At 40.9% G+C, this 20779-nt stretch overlaps 2 protein-coding genes across 4 annotated transcripts; one reads left to right on the forward strand and one right to left on the reverse strand.

The window, feature by feature from the left end:
- Positions 1 to 458: 458 nt before the first annotated feature.
- gale (UDP-galactose-4-epimerase) lies at positions 459 to 6631 on the reverse strand. Of its 3 annotated transcripts, none has more exons than XM_022192464.2 (11): positions 6460 to 6631; positions 4400 to 4529; positions 3939 to 4048; positions 2547 to 2660; positions 2055 to 2231; positions 1868 to 1981; positions 1686 to 1752; positions 1478 to 1563; positions 1283 to 1360; positions 952 to 1066; positions 459 to 863 (listed from the first exon to the last, which is right to left on the reverse strand). In XM_022192464.2, exons 2-11 carry the CDS (start codon positions 4518 to 4520, stop codon positions 799 to 801), a joined length of 1047 nt encoding a protein of 348 aa, XP_022048156.1. In that variant the 5' UTR covers positions 4521 to 4529; positions 6460 to 6631; the 3' UTR covers positions 459 to 798. The 3 variants fall into 3 exon arrangements, with proteins under 3 accessions (XP_022048156.1, XP_022048155.1, XP_022048154.1); XM_022192463.2 differs by having other exon boundaries at positions 3939 to 4051; XM_022192462.2 differs by having other exon boundaries at positions 3939 to 4054.
- Positions 6632 to 9561: 2930 nt separating this feature from the next.
- On the forward strand, positions 9562 to 15131 carry LOC110950039 (kazal-type serine protease inhibitor domain-containing protein 1-like). The gene is made up of 4 exons (XM_022192422.2): positions 9562 to 10669; positions 10793 to 10953; positions 13421 to 13568; positions 13698 to 15131. The coding sequence occupies exons 1-4, from the start codon at positions 10189 to 10191 to the stop codon at positions 13808 to 13810; spliced, it is 903 nt and encodes a 300-aa protein (XP_022048114.2). The 5' UTR covers positions 9562 to 10188; the 3' UTR covers positions 13811 to 15131.
- Positions 15132 to 20779: the final 5648 nt, after the last annotated feature.

Raw genomic sequence — 20779 nt, forward strand, 5'->3', positions numbered from 1 at the left:
GCATTACTGGACTGTTCCTAACGGGGCTTGTAATTTCACCTGTGCTGTTACCGTGACTTTACAGCACCCTTAGTATATTTAATTGAGAGTGCACTGAGATTATTCCCATGGTTTTCTGCATTATAGGATTATTCTATAATTTATTGATGAAGTCAGCCTTCTTTAAAACACTCAATCCATCTTTTTAAATCAGGCTAAACTAAAATAGGTATTTTTTTTTAATAAATACAAATCTGTGACATCATGATATTATAAATAAAGCATCCTAGTACCACATACATGCCCCTGTCAATAAATCCTATTCCCTAGACACAAAGCAACACATCCCATAATTTTTCTATTGTTTCACTTGAAATAAATGCAAAAAAACATTCATATTGCAATATCAATCAAAATAAATGCATTGTGTTTTTAAAACAAATTGTTTAGTCCTTGATTTGAAACAGAGCAAATGCAAGTTTCAGTTTTTTCAGTAAGAAAATTAATTTATTCTGTCATTGTTATGGCTCCCAGATCGATACATTCATAGAAAAAATATCCCATAGTTAAATCTGAAATAAACAGACAGAAACAAAACAAAACAAAGATATTCAGACATTTTCTTCTAATGTAAATAATTTTAAAACAAGCCGACCATTAAAATAGAGCAATTAGAAAGTTAAACAGAACAAAATGTAAAAGTTACAGCTCCTCTTGAGGTGTTCATGTGAAATGCAAAAACGAGGAAGCTGATGGTTTTGCTTTGGCCCGGTGATTTAGAAGAGGATCTAAGAATGGCGACGACTCGCGGGAGTTGCATCAAGAGGCCGTGCCGTTGGTGAAGCCGGTGGGGTTCATGGACTGCCAGCGCCACAGATCCTCACCTACATGGAGGCAAAAAAGATAGCATCAGATTGTTATGAGGAAGTAGTTCAACAATTCTGCGTAAATCTATAATACTGTGCTGCTTACACATTTTTTCCAAGTCGAACTGAGCCTTCCAGCCGAGTTCCTTCTCGGCTAGCTGAGGGTCAGCGTAGCAGGATGCGATGTCTCCGCCTCTACGAGGGGCGATCTTGTATGCGATCTATGCAGAAAACATATTTCAAATACATTAACAAAAAAATCAGAGGGGTTTAGCCTAAATCAAAGGACATCTTCATTGTCGGTGCTAACTTGCTCACTGAATGACGTCACTGCATGTGGCTACTGCTCCAAGTCACTTCCATGACTCTCAGAGGATACAATACAAACCGTGATTCTAAATTTAATCTGCAGAGAGAAGAGCTCTTCAGTGACTCACCTCTTTCCCTGATGCCTTCTCCATGGCTTTCACCATCTGGAGCACAGAGTAGCCTCTTCCTGTTCCAAGGTTGTAAACCTGCAGACACAAACACGATAATGCACAAATTCCAGAGCCGCAATAAACACCTCAGGTTGGCACACATGGTCGGAAAATGTGCTAGAAAGTGCTTTGGGGTTCTGTTCTTAAACATACCTTGCATCCGCAGTCGTCCTTCAGCTTCTTCAGAGCTGCTATGTGTCCCTTTGCTAGATCGACGACATGGATGTAATCCCGCACACCTAGAAAGAGAGTTTTGTTTGTATGATTCTGAAAATGTGACTTCTACTCTGAGGGCTCTTGTAAAGCTTTTTAAAACCATAATGAAATCCGTGCACTGCAGTTTGAAACTCTTCTTCATTACCGGTGCCATCAGGTGTGTCGTAGTCATTTCCAAACACACTGAGACACTTTCTTCTCCCAACTGCAACCTGCGAGGGAGATAAATTTGAAATCATCAGCTAGATTCAACTAGATGCCATAATGGAATCGGCATTCATCAAGCCCCTCTGATGTGGCCATGTGTTTGGCAGAGATTTCGTGTACCTGGGCAACATATGGCAGCAGGTTGTTAGGGATACCCTGAGGGTCCTCTCCAATCAGACCAGAGGAATGAGCTCCAATTGGGTTGAAATAACGCAGGAGCACTGCATTCCAGTCCTGCTCACATAGAGGCAATGATGAGACAACTTGTATAGTGTGAGTAAAATCGAAATGTGTTTTTGATCGGCACCTTCTCAGCTGTACAGTGATCCTTGATCATCTCCTCGATGAAGAACTTGGTCTTGCCGTAGGGGTTGGTGCAGCCCCCTACTGGGTGCTGCTCATCAATAGGGAGGTGCTGGGGGTCTCCGTACACTGTGGCTGAGCTGCTGAAGACCACATTGTGCACCTTGTGAGCCTGCATCACCTGGGACACATGCAGATGCACACACGGCACACACACAGTCAGCGGCCAGCGAGACAGCAGTCAACAGCACACACACACACACACACATATATGCAACTGAAGAGGAAGCAGAAAGGCTGATTTTGGCAGGCAGGCACACATTCAGACTCATGAAGGTTGCAGTGTTAGAATTTGCCAACTCAGTTTCAAATGAACATTCAGCGTTCAGCAAACAAGGGTGACGATCAGAGCATATAGGTTCAGAGTGGACACTGAAATGAAGGAGATTTAATGGAGGACAGACAGCGCCGGATCAGATGACAAGCTGAAACCGACCTCGAGCAGGTTCATGGAGGCGGTGAGGTTGACTCTGTAGTAGCGGAGCGGCTGCTCCACCGACTCCCCGACAGCTTTCAGGCCCGCAAAGTGCATCACAGCGCTGAAAGAATGCTGCAACACAGATATACAGTTACACATGTGACAGGCGTTGGCACCACAGAGGGAGTTCATATAACCAGTATGTAAATATTATATACTGTATACTATATCATCTACCCATTTAAACTGCTATTCAGGAATTTGAGTTTTTTTAAAATGATTTACCTGTATAAAAGTGTATATTTGAAAACTACATAGTATATTGTACCATCTATGCACATGTTTCTATAGAGCCTGTGCTTTTACTAAATGCTTAACATGTTATTCTCATTTCAGATCACGAGAATGTACTTTGTGTTTACTCACAGATGAAAATATGCTCTCTATAGTCAGTTTTATTGTGACCTGCTTCTGCATGCAAGTGTTTCTTTTATGAATTTTCAGCTCAAGTGTCACTCAGAAGTTGAAGAACTGATTGTTTGGTGTTAGGGAATTCTGCGATTTCGAGAGACGGATGAGTAGGCAGACTCAGAGACACTCTGGAGACTCAGATGGCTTAGGTTGAGAATAAGGTTTACTGATATCAGGAGAAGTGATTCTCTTCAACCATGGGTATATATTGAGTTAGGAGGAATGCCATGTTTAGATTGCGGTCCAATATGGAGGCAACTTGCCTACCTTGTAACGTCAGACTAAACAATATCTAATCTTAACTAAGTCATGTTTTTATTATAGCCTTTGTCTCTCTCTCTCTCATGTATCTTCTTTTGCAACATCTGTCTTTCTCAGGGTCCTATTAGGGACAGATAGGGCCTGAATGAGCTCCCAGCCTCAATTTGGGAGAAGCAAATAGGAACAGGAGTCAAAGCTGATAACCTGTAGGATAATTTGAGGTGATCTACAACTTGATTTAAGGCGACTGTAGTTGACAGATGCAACCTGCATGATATCCTGGGATGTCTTCAGCTAACAGCTGCGAGGAAATACCTAAATAAGGGGAAAGAGAGTCATTTTTCCTTTCCTTTTCCTCTACTAAGATGTTTTAAATTGCATACATTTTAGGGCTGATTTATGAGTTAAAAAATATATCAGAGTTGATTTGAATGGAGATGCTATTTTCACATTTGGTGAAATCAGAATTTGGGCTGTAGCTAACAGATATTTTTGCCAAATATTCTGTAGACATGTCAGAAAGCAGTGAAAACAATATTTAGACTCTAATTAGTTCAAATTCCAAAGATGTTCAACTTACACTAAAAAATCTCTACCTGTAAACAGCAAATATCTGGTGCATTTGCAAGAGTGAAGCTGACTCAGCTCTTTTAGAATACATTGTAGGAACTTTCTTACCTTTTTGAAAAGTTTTTCTAAGCCAGGTCGGTCCAGGAGGTCAAGTTCATGAAACTCAATGCTGGTATTCAAGAGCTTCTCTATCCTACGTATGCTCTCTGGTACATCCCCTTCTCCTCCATCCAAAACAGGATTTAAAACACACACACAGACACACAGTCATATTAACACCAGATGTAATTACATTTGCACTAAACAAACACATTCGGAAACTGCTCATTTATAGTGATCAGCAAACCTACTCATTAACTTATAAAACTTCCTGTTACCTCCCACACTGCCTGTAGACACTAAGGTCTTATTATCACACTTCAACTTGTTTGATGGCACTTATCCAGGTTGTTGTCTCCTGACCAGACCCTAGCTTGTGTTGTATCTACTCTCAGATGTACGTCGCTTTGGATAAAAGCATCTGCTAAATGATATTGTAGAACTTGTATTCCCAGGTTAATGGAACTTACCTCGTACAGCGTTGCTGAAGTTATCCACTACGACTGGCTGGTATCCTGCTTCAATAAGCTCCAGCACACAGTGACTCCCAATGTAGCCCCCTCCACCTGTGACCAGCACCTTTTCTGCCATTCTTTAGGCCTGTCAAATACAACAGAAATTCTAAGAAGTGAAATCAACCACCTACAGGCAGACATTTTGGGACCTCTCCATAGTTAGTGCACATGCACGTGTCTCCCCATTTGTTGTGTAAACCTTTACCAACCATCCCTCAGACAGGGGTGGGTCCCAAAATATGAATGTGAATCATCAGCTCATACAACCACTTAATCTTTTGTGGCAAACATAAATATATCCCCCACACACAGACACGCAGTGTTGCAATCTCACTCAGCAGTAGAGTCCCACCCATACCGGATTTTTGCCCATGCTAATTTTAGGGAGTTCAAAATCAAGCTGATATTCTTTATATAGAGAGTTATATTGAAAAGGAAAAAACAACGTGGCCAGTGTTAATGTACTCTTCAGCAAAGCCATTTACAAACTAGTTACCAACTGAGCAGTGAAGACATCTTTGACTCTGCACCACAGTCTGCTCAGCTGCAATGCATGCTCTGCTACATGTGCTGCAGAGAATGTTGAACACAATGGAGTCAGAGTGCGCTCTGCAGGACAAATTATGCAGCGACACAATTTCGAGAAGGGAAAGGAAGAGAATATATGATGATTTTTTAGAGTGTCCAAGTAAGTTGTAAGTTTAACTTGCTTACTACTAGAATGGTTTTGTTTTCTGGACTTATTTAGCAGCTTAAACCGGGTCTTATTAAATCTGATCAGTTTTTTAATCAGTTATGGCCACAATGTGTGCATTCTTGTTTTCAGTCTGCTTAAAAAAATTAAAGATTCTCACAAAACACAGATATGTGTGAAATCTTTTGCTTGTGAAGAATATTTTCAACATGAGCAGCTACTAAAGTCCACTGACAGAAAGATGTGTCACATGGACATTTAAAAAAGCTACTTCCTCAAACAAAAGACACAAAAGAGGACAAAAGGATAAATCATGCTTGTGCATGTGTTGACTCAGCAGGGATAATATCACATAAGAAAAGCCGATCTACAGAAGAATAAAAGTTTGAAATCAATACACTGTGTCTTATTGCATGATGTCTCCAGGTGCTTTAAGGCATGTCCACCTTAAATTTATGCAGAAAAGACACAAACTGATGCGTAAAAACTCGCCGGAATGCAGGAAATGAAGTGTTTGACAGTCAAGCTGGGTGAGGACCCCCCTTCATGTGTTCACTCGAGATGCTAAAATGACCCATGCTGCACTCCAACCCTGTTATTTCTAATCTGAGCAAAAGCAAAAAAAAAAAAACACATCCTCCAGGGGAAAGCCAGGACATCCTGAAAGGTTTCTTCGGGCCACTTGACAGGTATGTGACACACCTGTGATCCACGTCAGCAAGTTTAAGCTTAAACCTGCCTAACCCACTGAAACAATCGCAGTGACACCAGTGTCACTGTGATTGTGTCATCAGTAAGAGAAACTTTCCATTGTCATACGCTATTTTTAGCTTTTGAGAGAACATATCTACTACAATCCTACAATGCTGTAACTTACTTGAACATTACAGTCTAGTTAATTAAAATTAAATTAGAGTCTAACTATTGTCATGTCAGGACTGGTAGTTATTTAGTGCTGATTTACATTAGAATTATTCATATGATTCAGACTACATCCTCACATTTGTAGTTTATTTCAGCATCTCTCTGCGATTTAATACTTAAATAAAAAATAAAAAACACCTCAACCTTAACAACAGGTTATAAAGTGATATCTAATAGGTAAATAATGCGTTTAAAAATTCAAAAATCACACTTTTACGGGCGGTTTTTATATAATTACCCAGACGTACAGTAATCACTGCATGTTTTTAGTTCCACTCCAGACTAAAGAACCAAACCTTGAAGTCTTGCTAAAGGAGCAAAGACACAACTTCTCAGGTAAACTGCTAAATGACACTACATCTTAGAGAATACCTGAGGCGGTGTGTACAACACTCACCGAGTGTCCCTTTAAGAGTGTAAATAGTTGCTCCGGGCGAAGTTTTCCTGAGAAATGCGGTGAGAAGAAGCCCTTAGAGTCAGAGAAGAAACAGAATGAGGCTTTTTTTCTGTCAGTACATTCTCTGAACTCTTCCCTTCTTTCCTTTAGACATTTCTTGCTTCCTGGTAAACGTGGAACAGAGTGAATTCACCGATGGACGCACGGCTTTCTGTACGTCTTCCTTCAAAATAAAAGCAGAAGCCTATTTATTATTGAGTTTTTAATAGTTATTTTTTATTTTCATGTTTTGTATTGTTAATCTTTTTGATGTTTTCTTTTTAAATGTATCTTCATTGCATCCTCTACTTGTTCTGTCTCATTATTCAGTCACCTGTGAAGCACTTCAAACTGCACTAACCTCGATGAAAGGTGCTACACAGATAAAGTTTGATAATAAATTATTTGATTTGCAACACACACCAGTAAATTTATCATCGTGTCAAGTAGCCTAAACCGACCTGTCAGTCTATTATGTTAAACCATGTAAAATAACATAGCCTTGTGTTAATATATAGACGATTTCAACTTTTGTTTTATTTTGAAGCCTGAGCTGGATCCACAGTGCATATTTTCGCTACTTTCACAGTCCTCCAATCAGAAAACCGTGCAACGTCAGCAGCTCACATGCCGTGACGTCGGACAGCGCTATGATGAAGCCCCGCCCTCTTCCATTCAAACAGGAGAGTGTTTGTGCTGAGCATCCATCCAGCTCTGTGGAGCCCACAGTTTGACATGGACACTTGATAGCAAAGCAGAAAGTGCCACGTTACCTAAAACATCCTAAAGCCTCATGTACCAGAGTAGGAAAGAAAATATAATGTCTTTTCTGTGTACACATACTTTGCCTATAAGATACTATAAGATATACTTTATTGGTCCCAAAAGGACATTTCCCTGTGGCAGTGGAGCAAGTTTTAACAGCTCTCTGTAACAACGGAGAGCACAGAAATAAAACACACAGAAAGGATCAGATTAAGGCTTATATGTAGAATAATATATGACACTTTACCATCTAAAACACAACATACACCACACCCTCCTGTGTACATATTGCACTAACAACGGCAGCTGTTTGTTGACCAGTGTGACAGAAATGGAAATATAAGACGGTTTACTGTTCTTGTATTTGCAGGCTCTGTAGCATCTAAATGAAGGTAATAGTCTGAAACTAAATATGTGATTGCGCCTTCAGGATCCTCTGAGCATGTCTTACAACAATTTTTTTCAAAGGCAGTGTTGTTAGGTTTTCTTTGTTCCCTGTCCATTTGTTGATATTGTAACAAAACTGTTACTTTTATGCTTTACCTTGACAGTGTGCCGAGCTGCCATGTCATATCCGATGAACAAAGGTCTGATAAATAAAGCTGATTCTGATTCTAATAAGTGCAGCTTCAGCTACAGTACTTTTAACTCCCACTTTTATTACTGTGCTAGCATAATTGCACAACGGTTTTCTAATCATCAACTAGACTTTCAACGCCATTACTTAACACAATGTAGCATTAGAACACAGGAGTGATGGTTACTGGAAATGTTCCTCTGTACCGCTGTGTAGATATTCCACTAAAAATCAACCATTTTCTTCACTGAAAAAAGCTTCTTTTCTTTCAAAAATCAGGACGTTTCTAAGTGACCCCAAACTTTTGAACAGTAGTGTAAGTGAAGCTATACTAGTATATTTTGCAGTCTACCAAGATTAGACTTTTCTCACATAGAAAGTAATCATGCCTTCAGTCATTCACAGTTACACATACAGTACATATACAGACTGGTGACAAATTAAAGGAAAAGCCTGACTTCTTGGCCCTGACAGTGAAACACTTTGGTGGCTCTGTTGTGCTGTGGGGGACAATTTGCTGGAATAAATTGAATTTACTCATCCCCTTTGAGGGAAGACTTGCTGCAAATCAATGCAAACTAGTTCTGAGTGATCACCTTTAAATGATGATGAAACATCTCTATCCTGATAGCAGTGGTTGAGGATGACAATGCTCCCATCCACAGGACACAAGAGGTCAATGGAAGGATTAATGAAATAACATGAATCATTTCTGCATGGCTCTAACAGTCGCTACGTCTTGACCCAGTTGAACACCTGTGAGAGATTTTGGACTGTCATTTTGAACAGTTCTCTCTGCCACCACCATCATCAAAACACCAAATGTGGCAGTATCTTTTGGGGAAAAAAATCGCTGTTTACCTCTCCTTCTTCCAGAGACTGGGAGAACTAATGCCAAGGAGTACTGAAGCTCTTCTGGTGGTCCCTAAAATAAAACCCAAAATAAAATGTCTTAGTAAGGACTAAGACATTTTATTTTGCGGTTTCCTTCAATTTTTCACCTATCTTTATGCAGAAAATAACTTTGAGACTTGGTTGGACAGGAAGTATCACATATTTGTTGTTGTTCTATAAGCTACAGAATTTTAAAACAAGTAGATAAAAAATCCCCTCCACCTTGCCCCTCATCTTAAACCCGAATACGTAAGTCACAACTGTCATTATTGACCAGTAAATAAACTCACTTTATTTGGCCCACATTTGATGGACACATGTAAAAAGTGTGTCTGCAATGATCTAAAACTGAAATAAAATACAAGACAACAAACTGTAACATATCAACCACATACAAATTGCAATGTAGACAAGTTTAAAATGAAAACATAATTAACTTAACGGATTATAATTTCACTGACCGTGGAGGGCTTTGTATAAACATGTTTGTGTTCTGAGATTTGCAAAATGCAGTGTTCATAGTTAATAAAATTCGATGTACATGTAGTACAGATGCTCTATTTTCTTCATGGTAAATGTGCTTATGACCTGAGTGCCATCCACAAACAAAGAAAAAATAATGCTGACACAAAATCGCAGCACATTTGAAGCTGATGAATACGCAAGACAAGAGTTTCCTTCCATGTATATCCTATGCAACGAATCCACTAGTACTATTGGCTTAATTAATTAATAGTGTAGACATAATGACCTACAGTAGAAGTATTTTAGGACTACTCAAATATAGCTGGAACAAAACCAAACACCTCCAAAGACTGTCACAGTTTTGTTTTATTCCTGGTTCTGTGAGACAATAGCATCATATTTAAAATCCCCATTTTATTTCAGATTTTCCTAAAATGACCCACTTGCTCTCCCACAGACTATATTTTTCAATTTACAGGCAAATACTCATCCTGGGCTAACAGAATCCTGCAGATTGAGGAGGATTCTTTTATATCCTGTGCCATTTCTGAAGCCCGTTTGCCAGTCCTGCCCAGCCCAGAGAAGGCTGGCACACGAAGAAAGGCAGCAGAATGGGAGAAGAGAAAGATGAAATGAAACGGATACCTGAGAGATGAAGTTTGCTCAATTCATTCACTGCAAATGCTGTCTCTTTGTTAGAAAGGGCTTGGAGCTTATGAAGAAAACTCAAGAGGGAGAAACAACATGGCAATATAATCCAGCAGGGGTACATGGTAATAATAACAAAAACCAATCCAGCCACTCAGAAGAGGACAGAGGAGAGGAGACAGAAGGAAACATTTAAAACTCAGAGGAGGAACACCATGTGACCGTTTGACTGTGAGAGGACGGGAAAAAACAGGACTTCCATCTTTTTTTTGTGTCTCATTTTGTAACCGGTTTCATTTTGTGGCCACGTTTGAGCTTCAGATTTCTGATTTTGTGCTGTGATGTGGGCCAGCAGCATGGCCCAGCTCTGCATGTGTGTGAGTATCTGTGTGAGCGTTTGGCTGCACAGCTCCCTCGGGCTGCCTCCTCAGCACCGTGGGTGGCTGCGGCTGTGGGAGGAAGGTGAGGGCTGTGGGGAGTGCGACGAGCACATCTGCCCCTCGGTGCCGGACAACTGCCCCGCAGGCCGGGTTCAGGACAACTGTGGGTGCTGTGACCAGTGTGCCAACGTGGAGGGGCAGCAGTGTGACCCAGACGGGGCACAGAAGTTCTACGGACAATGCGGGGAAGGCCTGGTGTGCCAGAGGAAAGTGAAGAAGAAGAGTCGCAGGGCTGATCCAGAGCCTACATGTGTGTGTCAGGAGAAAGGTCCTGTGTGTGGCTCAGATGGGAGGACCTACACAAATGTTTGCCAGCTGAGAGAGGCTGCCAGCCGTGGTAACACAAACCTAACACACGCCGGGAGAGGACCCTGCTACTCTGGTTACCGCACTCATTTCCTACATATTTTATCAGTGCATGCGCTTCACTGTCTTGATACACAACGTCTTGAACTTTAGGGGGCCCAGCATTAAACGTTGGTGTGCTCCTTTCTGTTTGCCTCAGCTCCCCGAGTCCTCAGGGGTCCCAGAAATCTGTCCAACTTCACAGGAAATGACATCATCTTCAGCTGTGAGGTGTCAGCATATCCTCTTCCTGTCCTGAACTGGAGGAAGACAGGCAGTGACCAGTACTTACCAGGAGATGATCCTCACATCTCTGTCCAGGTTGGAACAAAGCTTTAGTTATTCTGCATTAGTGAAAGTTTAATTAACTCTCCTGTTATGCTATGGGTCAAATTGTCCCAATTTAAAATAAAAAAAATATCAAAAACAAAAAGTTAAGAGGTTTTTTGGTATAAAATTTCTTCGGCTTGGCTTAGTCAGTGCAATCCACATATAAAATGAAAATGGTTCATTTCACATATTTGTAAATCCACCCTGAACCAAGGAGGTATCTTGTGTTTGTTTATCAAAATTTCAAAAACTATTTACAATCAATGTCATGAAAAACTATTGTATTTTATATGTAGGTCATTCCAATGTACATTAGAAAAAGTTTGAACATGCATTATTTTAATGAAAACGAGTGAATTATCCTCATTGAACCATGATCTGTGAGAGGCAAAGAACACCACTGCACTAAATACTGATAGAAATGTTTAATAATGAGATATAAACAGTATTTATTGGGATTTTTTGGATAATCATGACACAAGAACATCATTGCTGTTCTTGAGAAACTAACATAACAGGAGAGTTAAGAACTCATGATTGATTTAATGAATGGTTTTCAAACTGAGGGGTGAGGCCCTCTGGAGGGGCAGAGAGTCACTGCATGGATGAGAAAATATGGTTGAGTGAATATGATTTGTGTTGGAAAAATAAGGAAATACTGGCTCTTATTTGAGAAAAAATTAATTTGTGTTGTTTTTTAGTAGTGGCCTCCAATACTGCAGTGAATGATCGATAAAATTGTTTAAATTGTTTTTGGCTTTGGAGGACCCCTGCCAGAAAAAGTCTGACAACCACTGGATTAAATCCTGTCCTGCTGGGTGTGTAATTTGAATTTTTAGATTGCTTTAGTCCCACTTTGGCTGAAAAAGGAAGTTATTCTGAGTATAGTTTAGTATATTATCATGAGAAGTGCTGTAAAATGAGAATCAATGCACTGTTTTTGGAGCTTGGCTCTTACCATGTTTAGTATAAGTGAGTTTCGGTTGCACCAAAATAGGTTAATTTTTTAAGCCTAATTAAATCATAGTCTAATGATAAACTATGTTAGATCACATTTTAAAACTAGTTTTAAATTCAGAAAGATCAAATCTAAGCCTCTCTATAAACCTCATTTCGGCTTTAACCTCTAATTTAAACTGTGATCCAGTATTAAGTTTGAACTTAAAGAGGCGTAACATTTAAAATGACTGCCTGTTGAGATGGATTTCGCAAAATAATTAAGTTGCTTGGATAAAACTAAGGGACAGTTAAGTACAATGACGCTGCAGTTTCAGCAGAGGAGTTGTTACAGATCTGAAGAAGAAGAAGATTGGATCCCCTGTCAAACATGGCAGTGAAAGAAATTCAGATCTGGCACTGATACTCCTTCTTCTGGTTGCCCTGAGACTTCATGCCAACCAGTGTTTCCAGAGGCTTAACTGGGTTGTTTGACAGACACAATTCCACTGCTGAATAATCAGGGTAGAGTGTCTGTAGGCACTACAACTGGAAAGAACCAGTCATGGGGATTGTTATACTCACTAGGACTTGATAGCACTCAAATGAGTTTATTTTTCAACCTCTTATGATTTCAGTGAGCAAGCATCTCAATTTTGTAGTAAACATTAAGTTAGTTTTAAGCTCAGCTTTGCTAAACTCTGATTAGAAATAATCTTACATAAAAGTCAGTGAACTCTCCTTTTGCCTCTTATAAAACCCTCCATCTTTGTGAAAGTACAAACTAAATCACAGAATAACCCTTTAAGCTTGAATCTGATGGAGTAGTTTTTTTTTTTTCATCATCAATCATAATGTTATTGAAATACACTCCCTGTCAAAAGTTAGGACACACTTTCTCATTCAGTGCTTTTTTAAAATTTGTATTATTTTTTACATTGTAGGTTAATACAGAAGACTTACATGTTTTTGTTTACAATATAATTCCATATGTTTATAGTTTTGATATCTACAGCATTAATCCACACTGTATAAAATAATTAAATAAAAAGCATTGAATGTGAAGATATGTCCAAACTTTTGATTGGTAGTGTGTATTTGCAAAGATTTCAATGATATTATGTGGTAAGAAATTCTGTCATATATCATAAATTGCAGGACACATGAAGACGTCTAACTGAAAAGAAATACGTACACAAATGGCATTGTAGATGTTTAGTAATATATTGAATCACTCCCCATGAAAATGCTTCTATTTTAACAGAACTGCATTAATACTGAGATGAAACAAAATCTGTACAGAATTGTGTTGTGTTGCCATTCACTTGCACTTGCTACAGTAGAGTCTGTGCCACAAGTCTGTTGCTAATAAACACTAAAGAAAAGGAGTCAGTATCAGTTCTAGTGATCATAATAGAATGATTCTTTATATTTCTAACAGCTCCACATGACAGTCTCAGTCTTATGCATGTTTTTCTTACAGTTGAATAGATTGATATGTGAAGGTTTCATCTCTTTCCAGCTTCGAGGTGGACCCCAACGCTACTCTGTCTCCACGTGGCTTCAGATAGAGGGTCTCCTCGTCTCTGACACGGGGGTCTACTCCTGCATCTCCCACAACTCTCTGGGAGAAACGTCTGCTTCGGCACAGCTCACAGTGTCAAGACGAGGTGAGCATCAACACTGAGGCCAGCGGTGAATCACATTTCCCTTTGGCTCAGCTAATTGCCAAACCTGTCATTTCTAAAGACACTACACATATTGGTGCTTCAATATTTCCTGTTTAATCTCCTCTGCAGGGGTGAAGGTGAGGAGAGGCCATTTACAGGAGAAGGAGCAACACTTTGATCGTTTAGAGGAAGGCAGTGGTGATGCACAGCTGGCATCTGGAGATTACCTGCTGTTCATTTAAATCAGTTTATAGGAGCAGTCGACAAGGAGGCCTCAGGAAATAATGTTTCAGCTAACACATTGGATTAGTTAATATTATTCAAATGAGAAGACATGATGATTTTCAGCTGAATTATGACATGAATAAGTCATTTAACATTGCCTCTGCTTATATCTACCTTTTAGCTATAACACGGCAGAAGAATAAATCAACTTTAAATGGCAACGCTGAGTATTTTGATACACACTGCTGCCTGTTTAAATCTGTCAAAAAGTGTGAGGAAAATTTGCAAGCGATTTCACACCAAGTGGAAAGTAAATTTGTGGTATGGCAAACACAGAGAGAAGTCACCCCTAAAGTAAAGCCTCTATCATTTCCTCCTGCTTTCACCACTCCACCCACAAAACACCAGAGCGCAGTACATTTATTCACTGAGGAAAAAAGAGAGTGATGGATGGGGCGAGAGAGGGTGTGACCATCCGCGGGGTCTCCGTCTGATTCTCTTCATCTCTCTCCACCTGAGTGCCAGTTAATCCTCCCCTCATCCCCCGACTCCCAGCTGGATTCACCGGCTCCTTCTGAATGGCAAGCTGCATTAACGCCGAGGAACTTTCCCCCGCTGTCTGTTAGTAAAAGCTGATTGGAGATTACAGGCCTGCTGCAGAAAAAACAGAAAAGAAAAAAACACACTGCCCTCCATCTCATCTTCCACCCCTTTATCTCTCCTTCTTCTCTTCACTTCTTTATCTTCTTAATCTCAATCTCCTCCTTTTCAATGTCATCAACTTTTGCTTGCTATTACATTTTTGCCCCCATTCATTGCCTCTTTCTTGACAGCTGAATGACAAGAAAGATGAAGATGAGTAAGGGTGAGAGGGAGAGAAAAAAAAAGCCTCCCCTCCTGAGTGGAGCCAGAATGATGTCATGGGGGCATTTGTCCTCCTGGTGTGGAGGCTTCCCTTCCTCTGCTAATTACCTTGTACAAACTCGAATCTGATATGGCGGATATGAGGCCCAAATACAATTATTGTGGGCTAACAAAGAGATATTGAGATTCAGGGAATGAGGGAGAGACCGCGAGCGAGATAGAAGGAAAAGGCATGTGCACCGCCAGGCACGCACACACACACACATACAGGAGCCACGTGCACACTTGCATACCCACCCACACACACAAACACAACCACTTGTCCTTCCCCTCCATTCCCTCAGATAGGCTAATGTTATTACTGGGGTAATTATCCTCATTAGTGCCAGCAGCTGTAGAGAACCCATTGCATGCTGTTCAAACTCCACCCCGAACCTTTCTGTCTTCACATCGCTCTTTGTATTCCCCAGATCTCATTTAGAAGACTTTGTCTCCATCCTTTGCATCCCAGTTATAAAAATAGAGCCCATCAAATATCTAATAAACCAGAGTTGCCCCTTCCTCCTAACCTGTTAGAGCCCATTTGGTGCAGATGAGGGTTTGTGATGTGCACTGTTCTGCAGCTCTGCTCCATAGAAATATCCTCTAGAGGACTGAACAGGGAGCCAAGTCAGGAAAACAGCCAGAGTGTGCAATAATTAGGAGATAATTCATAATCTGCTGTCATTAAGCAAAGATACAAAGTTGGCATTGGGACGAAAATTTCAACAGTTTAGTTTTTTCTATCTGATATTTGCACTTTTTAAACTTTGACATTAGAACACAAGATGGCACTGTTTAGTCAGATAACCTCCCCACTGATTGTGCTTCAGGTTTGATGTGTAGATCTTCTAACATGGCTCTGATCAGTCTCACGTTTTCCTGTTTTGCATCCTTCCAAACGAGCCATTCTTCACAACACACACAAAAAAATTGCTATCATGATGCTTCCTCCATAGATACATTCATATGTCCACATTGGGCTGCCTGTGAAAACAATAAATGATAGTGTTGCATAACTAAAGATTTTGCCTGTTAATCAACTTGAGGTTTATGTGAGGCTCCTTGAAAATGATTCCCTGCTTGCTTTTTAACTTTACGCCCTGTCTGCATCTTTACACAGAAATTATGAGATCAACAGCTGAAACAGGCAGCTTTATGCATAGCATCCCCACCTCGCTCCCTGAGATTGCCTTTTGTTTTATTGCCAGGGGCTGGTGCGGACAGTAGGTAACCTGTATACAGCTAAGCCCCACATCAGGCGCTAAATGTCATGCATAGCCTGTTTTTATTGGCTGATATGGCCTGTTGTGCCCTTCTCCTTTTCCTGGAAGCCATTGTTAAAGAGCTGGTTGTTAATGCTGCGGACCAGATGGGCTCCTTCCCCCTGCAGGTCTGACTGAGGGTGTTTACCATGCACTGGGCTGTGGATAACAGGTGAGACTACTGCTGGCTTGTCAACCAATGAGAGCGCAGCAGATGTCTGGCCTCTGCCTGTAAACCTTTATTTGGCATTTGGGGCCTTATGGGAGTGGGTTTAATAATGACACTGAATCAAAGTGAGTTCTGGTTTATATGTTTTTCTGTTTTTACTCAATGCTATTATGTGAAATGTTCATGCAGGCTATAAGTCCTCACACTAACCCACTTCATACCCACTGCTGAGCACATGAGTCCTATATACTCAATATTTTTGCAGCGAGTAACTTGGATTAAATCAAGCCAAAATATCTTTCTGAGTATCTGATACTTCAGATGACCAACCACCCAGCCAGTTAATTTTCATTTCATGAAGTTCAGACATTATTTCCAGAAATGTTCCCTCATCTCCCTGTGTGACAAAATGTTTCCAGCATTAGCTGGGCAAACACTGAACATTCCTTTCCCCCGTCCAATTCAGGGCATCTTGAATTACTGCAATTTGGTATCATGGCAACAGCAAAGGTAATGCCGGGCCAGGGATTGTTGAAGAACAGTCTTTTAAAGCTTTGAATCAATCTGCCTTAATGGATGACCTGTGTCTAGCATGCATGTATGGATTAGTTTGGCTGGAGCACCTGTCCCTGTTCTGTCAACAGCAGATCATGTTACTGACTACACAGTCACCTGGCTAACACAAGTTCCTGTGATTGGCAATGCACAGGCCTTTGTTCACTGCAGCCGCATGTGGAATAATGAAAGTTGCTTTACACATTCGACTCAGCAAACATGAGATTTTAGAATACTTTTGGATACAATGCAAATGATCTGTGCAACAAAAAATCCTTTTCGATTATGCAGAAGACCCTGGGCTTGAACCTGCTGGCTGGTTGGGGCCTTTATATGAAGAGCTCAGCCCCCCCACGACCTTCTAAAAGGATAAGGGAGTAGAGCTAATGGATGGCTGGATAGATCATATAAAGTAAACAGCAGATAACCCCCCATTACATAAAAATGCAGCACATCACAGTGTATTTCCTAACAGGGCTGGCCTCAGGTTGATTATGGGGTTAAGCTGCCAGAGCGGCCCAGTGAAGCGAGGCTGTGGCTGGGCTTAGCATCCTCCCAAGGACAGCTTGCATCTAACACCAGGCCTGAACTGGGAACCGAAGCTCAGTCAAGAATGGGATGAACACTCTAGTCGAACTTTGCTCCTGAGTATTGAGATTTTAAAACTAAATGGAAAAAGTCTCAGCCATTTCCCTCTGATTTCCAGTCAGATATTGTGCCTTATGCATATCTGTCTGGGGTCTGGTGGTATTTGGAAGAAAACTGGGAAATTACAGCATCTGACAGGTTGTCAAGCATATCCTCTTCACAGTAGACAAATTTGAGCCTCCTAATCAGGGCGGATATGTCCTCTGAGTGTCTGAGAGCATAATACTGGGAATATCTTCACTCAGAATTAAAACTGAAGACGCTGATCATTCTGAAATATCTTGTCAGCTCCATTAAGTGATGTTCAAACAGACATCTTCTGGCTTGCACACCCTGGAGGTAACCTTTAATGCAAAGCTCCATTTGAAATGCTAATATCTTTTATTTTCCAGTCAGGACTCTAGAAGCAGATAAACCCGCTTATTTCATCCAGCTGGCATTGAGCCCCTTATAGTTGCGGTGCGGCCTCCCTGCTGCTCCGTCATCTCAATTGATGACGGATCCCCTGATGATGAAACGATTAGCTAGCAACTGTTATGCCAACCACAAAGCTGGATGGGTGATAGATGGGCTAAGTGATAGACTCAGGCGGTCGGTTGGAGGGCTTTGTCCTGGATCTCTGACACTTTCTATCTTGTGATCCATTCAACCCCCACATTAGCTCCACCCAGCCCCCAGATCCACCCCGGTTACCCCACCAGCTGCCTCTGACCCCTCATCATAGCGCTGCCTCTGCTTGCCATGTGCTGGGAGTCAAAGGGTTCCCACCTATCGCTCATCAGAATGGAACCCCACCATCTCCTGCCCCGTGCACTAAATCACAATCAATCGCTTGGCAGACAGAGATGGATTGGGACGTCCTCGACCCTGTACCTTTCAGGGAGGCCCCCGTCCTCCAAAGGGCCGCTGTCACTAACAAATAATAGAGGTGATTCGAGGAGGAGTGTGCAGGTCAAATCTGCTGCCCCTGGAAGGAAGTTATCACAAAGTGGTGGAGGGAAATCCTTTTCTCTTAGGAACAACCGTCTCAATGTCTAACAGCACGTCTGACAGAAGGTAGAGAAAGGGTTGCTTTGATGCTAAAAATGACTCGATTTAAAATATATCAATGTGCAATTTAGTGCACATTTTGAGTGATAAACAGTGGAATTTGCAGGTCTTCTGAGGCATTTGTTGGTTTGTACCACTCATAAGAGCTTAGTACTTAAATCAAATAACCTTTTGCCAGGTTCAGAATTAGATTTGTGCAGACAACAGAAGCTTGTATGTTTTTTTTCTTTTAGACAGGAGAGCTACAGGGCTTCATCTAAGCAGAGCGCAGTGAACAGCACTCTTTTTTACTTAGACTATCTGTAGCAATTTAACTATCCCTATCTGTTCAGCATGAGCATTTAAGAGCAAGATACATGCAGGAATCAAATTAAGCCCCCAGGTGTCAGTTAGCATCTGTTAGTTAGCCTGTTAGATCAACTTAAAACATTAATCAACAGCTGAAGGGTCACCAAAGCAGCAGCTGGAGTGGAATCAGGCAGAAACAGCTCAACAAGTCTACCTTCTTTTAGTTTATATAAAAGATTTTTTTATTTCAGCGAGCAGTCTAACATTCTAACAAAGCCTAAAACATGTAGCAAATCCTAGTAAGCAAATGAAGCTGCAAAATGGCATATTGTCCAGTTTGGTGATGCCATACAAAGATACTGGACCTAGAAATATTCAGCATAGAGCCGCTTGCTGTAAAGCTGACAGAGGAAAATCCTATCTGTGCTGTTTGAGCTGTGACACATGCACGCCGGCCTTTTTCACTCTGATTAACTCATTTATGTACTACCATTAAGCTGCCTGTCTGCTTTCCCTTTCTGCTCTCTCAAAAATAGTCTTGACATTCTGCCGCACACCATCATGTGTATTTGAAGAGTGGCGGTCTAGTGCTTCCTGATTTACTTCACAACAGACTGAGTGATTGCATCATTCACATGGCATTGTCAACAAATATCATTCAGACATGTAAAAGTCTCCACAATGCCATAACACGATGATTAGGAGTGAAAGATCTTATTCTGTATTCACTGCCAAGGGCTCAAGGAGGATCATTCACATGTAGATGTGTCCTTCTGGAAGTGCCTCAGCTATACAATTTCCATTTAGATAAGGTGTACACACAAATAAAGAAAGGACATTGGGTTCTTCATTGATTAACTAATCATAGTCTTTGTAATTCCACTCGGAGACCTTGAAGGGCAGTGCCGGGCTGTGCACCCTGATTAGCCAATGCATGATTGCTGCTGCAACGGCACAAATCAGTTCAAGTAACTCAGCTCCATATGCTACACAGTGGCAGTGATTAAAAAGGCGATTAAGACATAGAGAGTTTTTGTCTGTTTAATCCCTTTTCCCATTGTCTAAACAGATAGCCACAGTGTAGTCCCTGATCTACAATAACTGAACACCACAAGAACTGGAGTGGGAGGTGATTAGGTCTTTAAAGCTCCCTGGAGTGCACATGCAGGTTGTTCGTGATTAGCTTGAACTTAAAGGTACATTCTGTTCTTCTTGCCTCTTTCTGGACCAGGGAATTCATTATCTGATTCTTAAGCTGAGAGAGAAAAAAAACACCCACCCACAGCCCCAAGACAAACGTGATATCTCTAAGTGACAATGGAATAATCCTCATTTGTGGTACAAGTGAGGAAGCGTCACATTCGAGGCATGCTGACAAACCAAACAAACACTCCTCAACCTCACGACTCAAGCCTCAGAGTGCTTTAACCCTCTTCCCACTTCTCTGTTAGCCCTCTTCATGCAGTGCAGTGGTGTCTGTGTATCATCTGAAGGCTGTATAGAAACTCTCCATGACTGATCTCTTTTGATAGAGCTCATTATGCAAAACTGCTCCCAACTCCCGCCGCATAATTAGTGCTTAATTAATTTGAGTAAAATCTTTCATCTGTCTGTGTCCGGCCAGCTCCTTCCTTCCATTTACAACATGATATTAATTTCAGAGGGGGGAATGGCAGCCCAGCTGATGAAAAGGCTGATATAATTAATCAAGTACTGTATCTTTTTCCTTCATTTTTTGCAGGAATAATAATAAGTGTGATGAGCAGAGTCTGATTAACCTTATTATGCTCCCTAATTAGGGGTGATCATTTAATAATCAAGGAAGCAGCACAATTATAAGAGAATGCAAATTATGCCATCTAATGAAGAGTGTGCCAATTCTGGGAATTCTTTGTTTGGAAAATGTGGCATTCCCAAATCAAATGTCAAGAAAAGGTCCTTCTCTTGACATACATATGTTAAGGATGTACTTACACGGCTGAGCCCTGCATCTTTCTAATGCTTTTCATTTATTAGAGTCTCGCAAATCTCTATGAAAGACAGACAGAACAACAAGAAAAAAACAGTGAAATATGTTATGAAAGAGCTCATATTATATAGTGGCTAAC

This window comes from Acanthochromis polyacanthus, chromosome 1 (assembly GCF_021347895.1).
Source record: "Acanthochromis polyacanthus isolate Apoly-LR-REF ecotype Palm Island chromosome 1, KAUST_Apoly_ChrSc, whole genome shotgun sequence".
In the NCBI taxonomy this organism is placed as follows: Eukaryota; Metazoa; Chordata; class Actinopteri; family Pomacentridae; genus Acanthochromis; species Acanthochromis polyacanthus.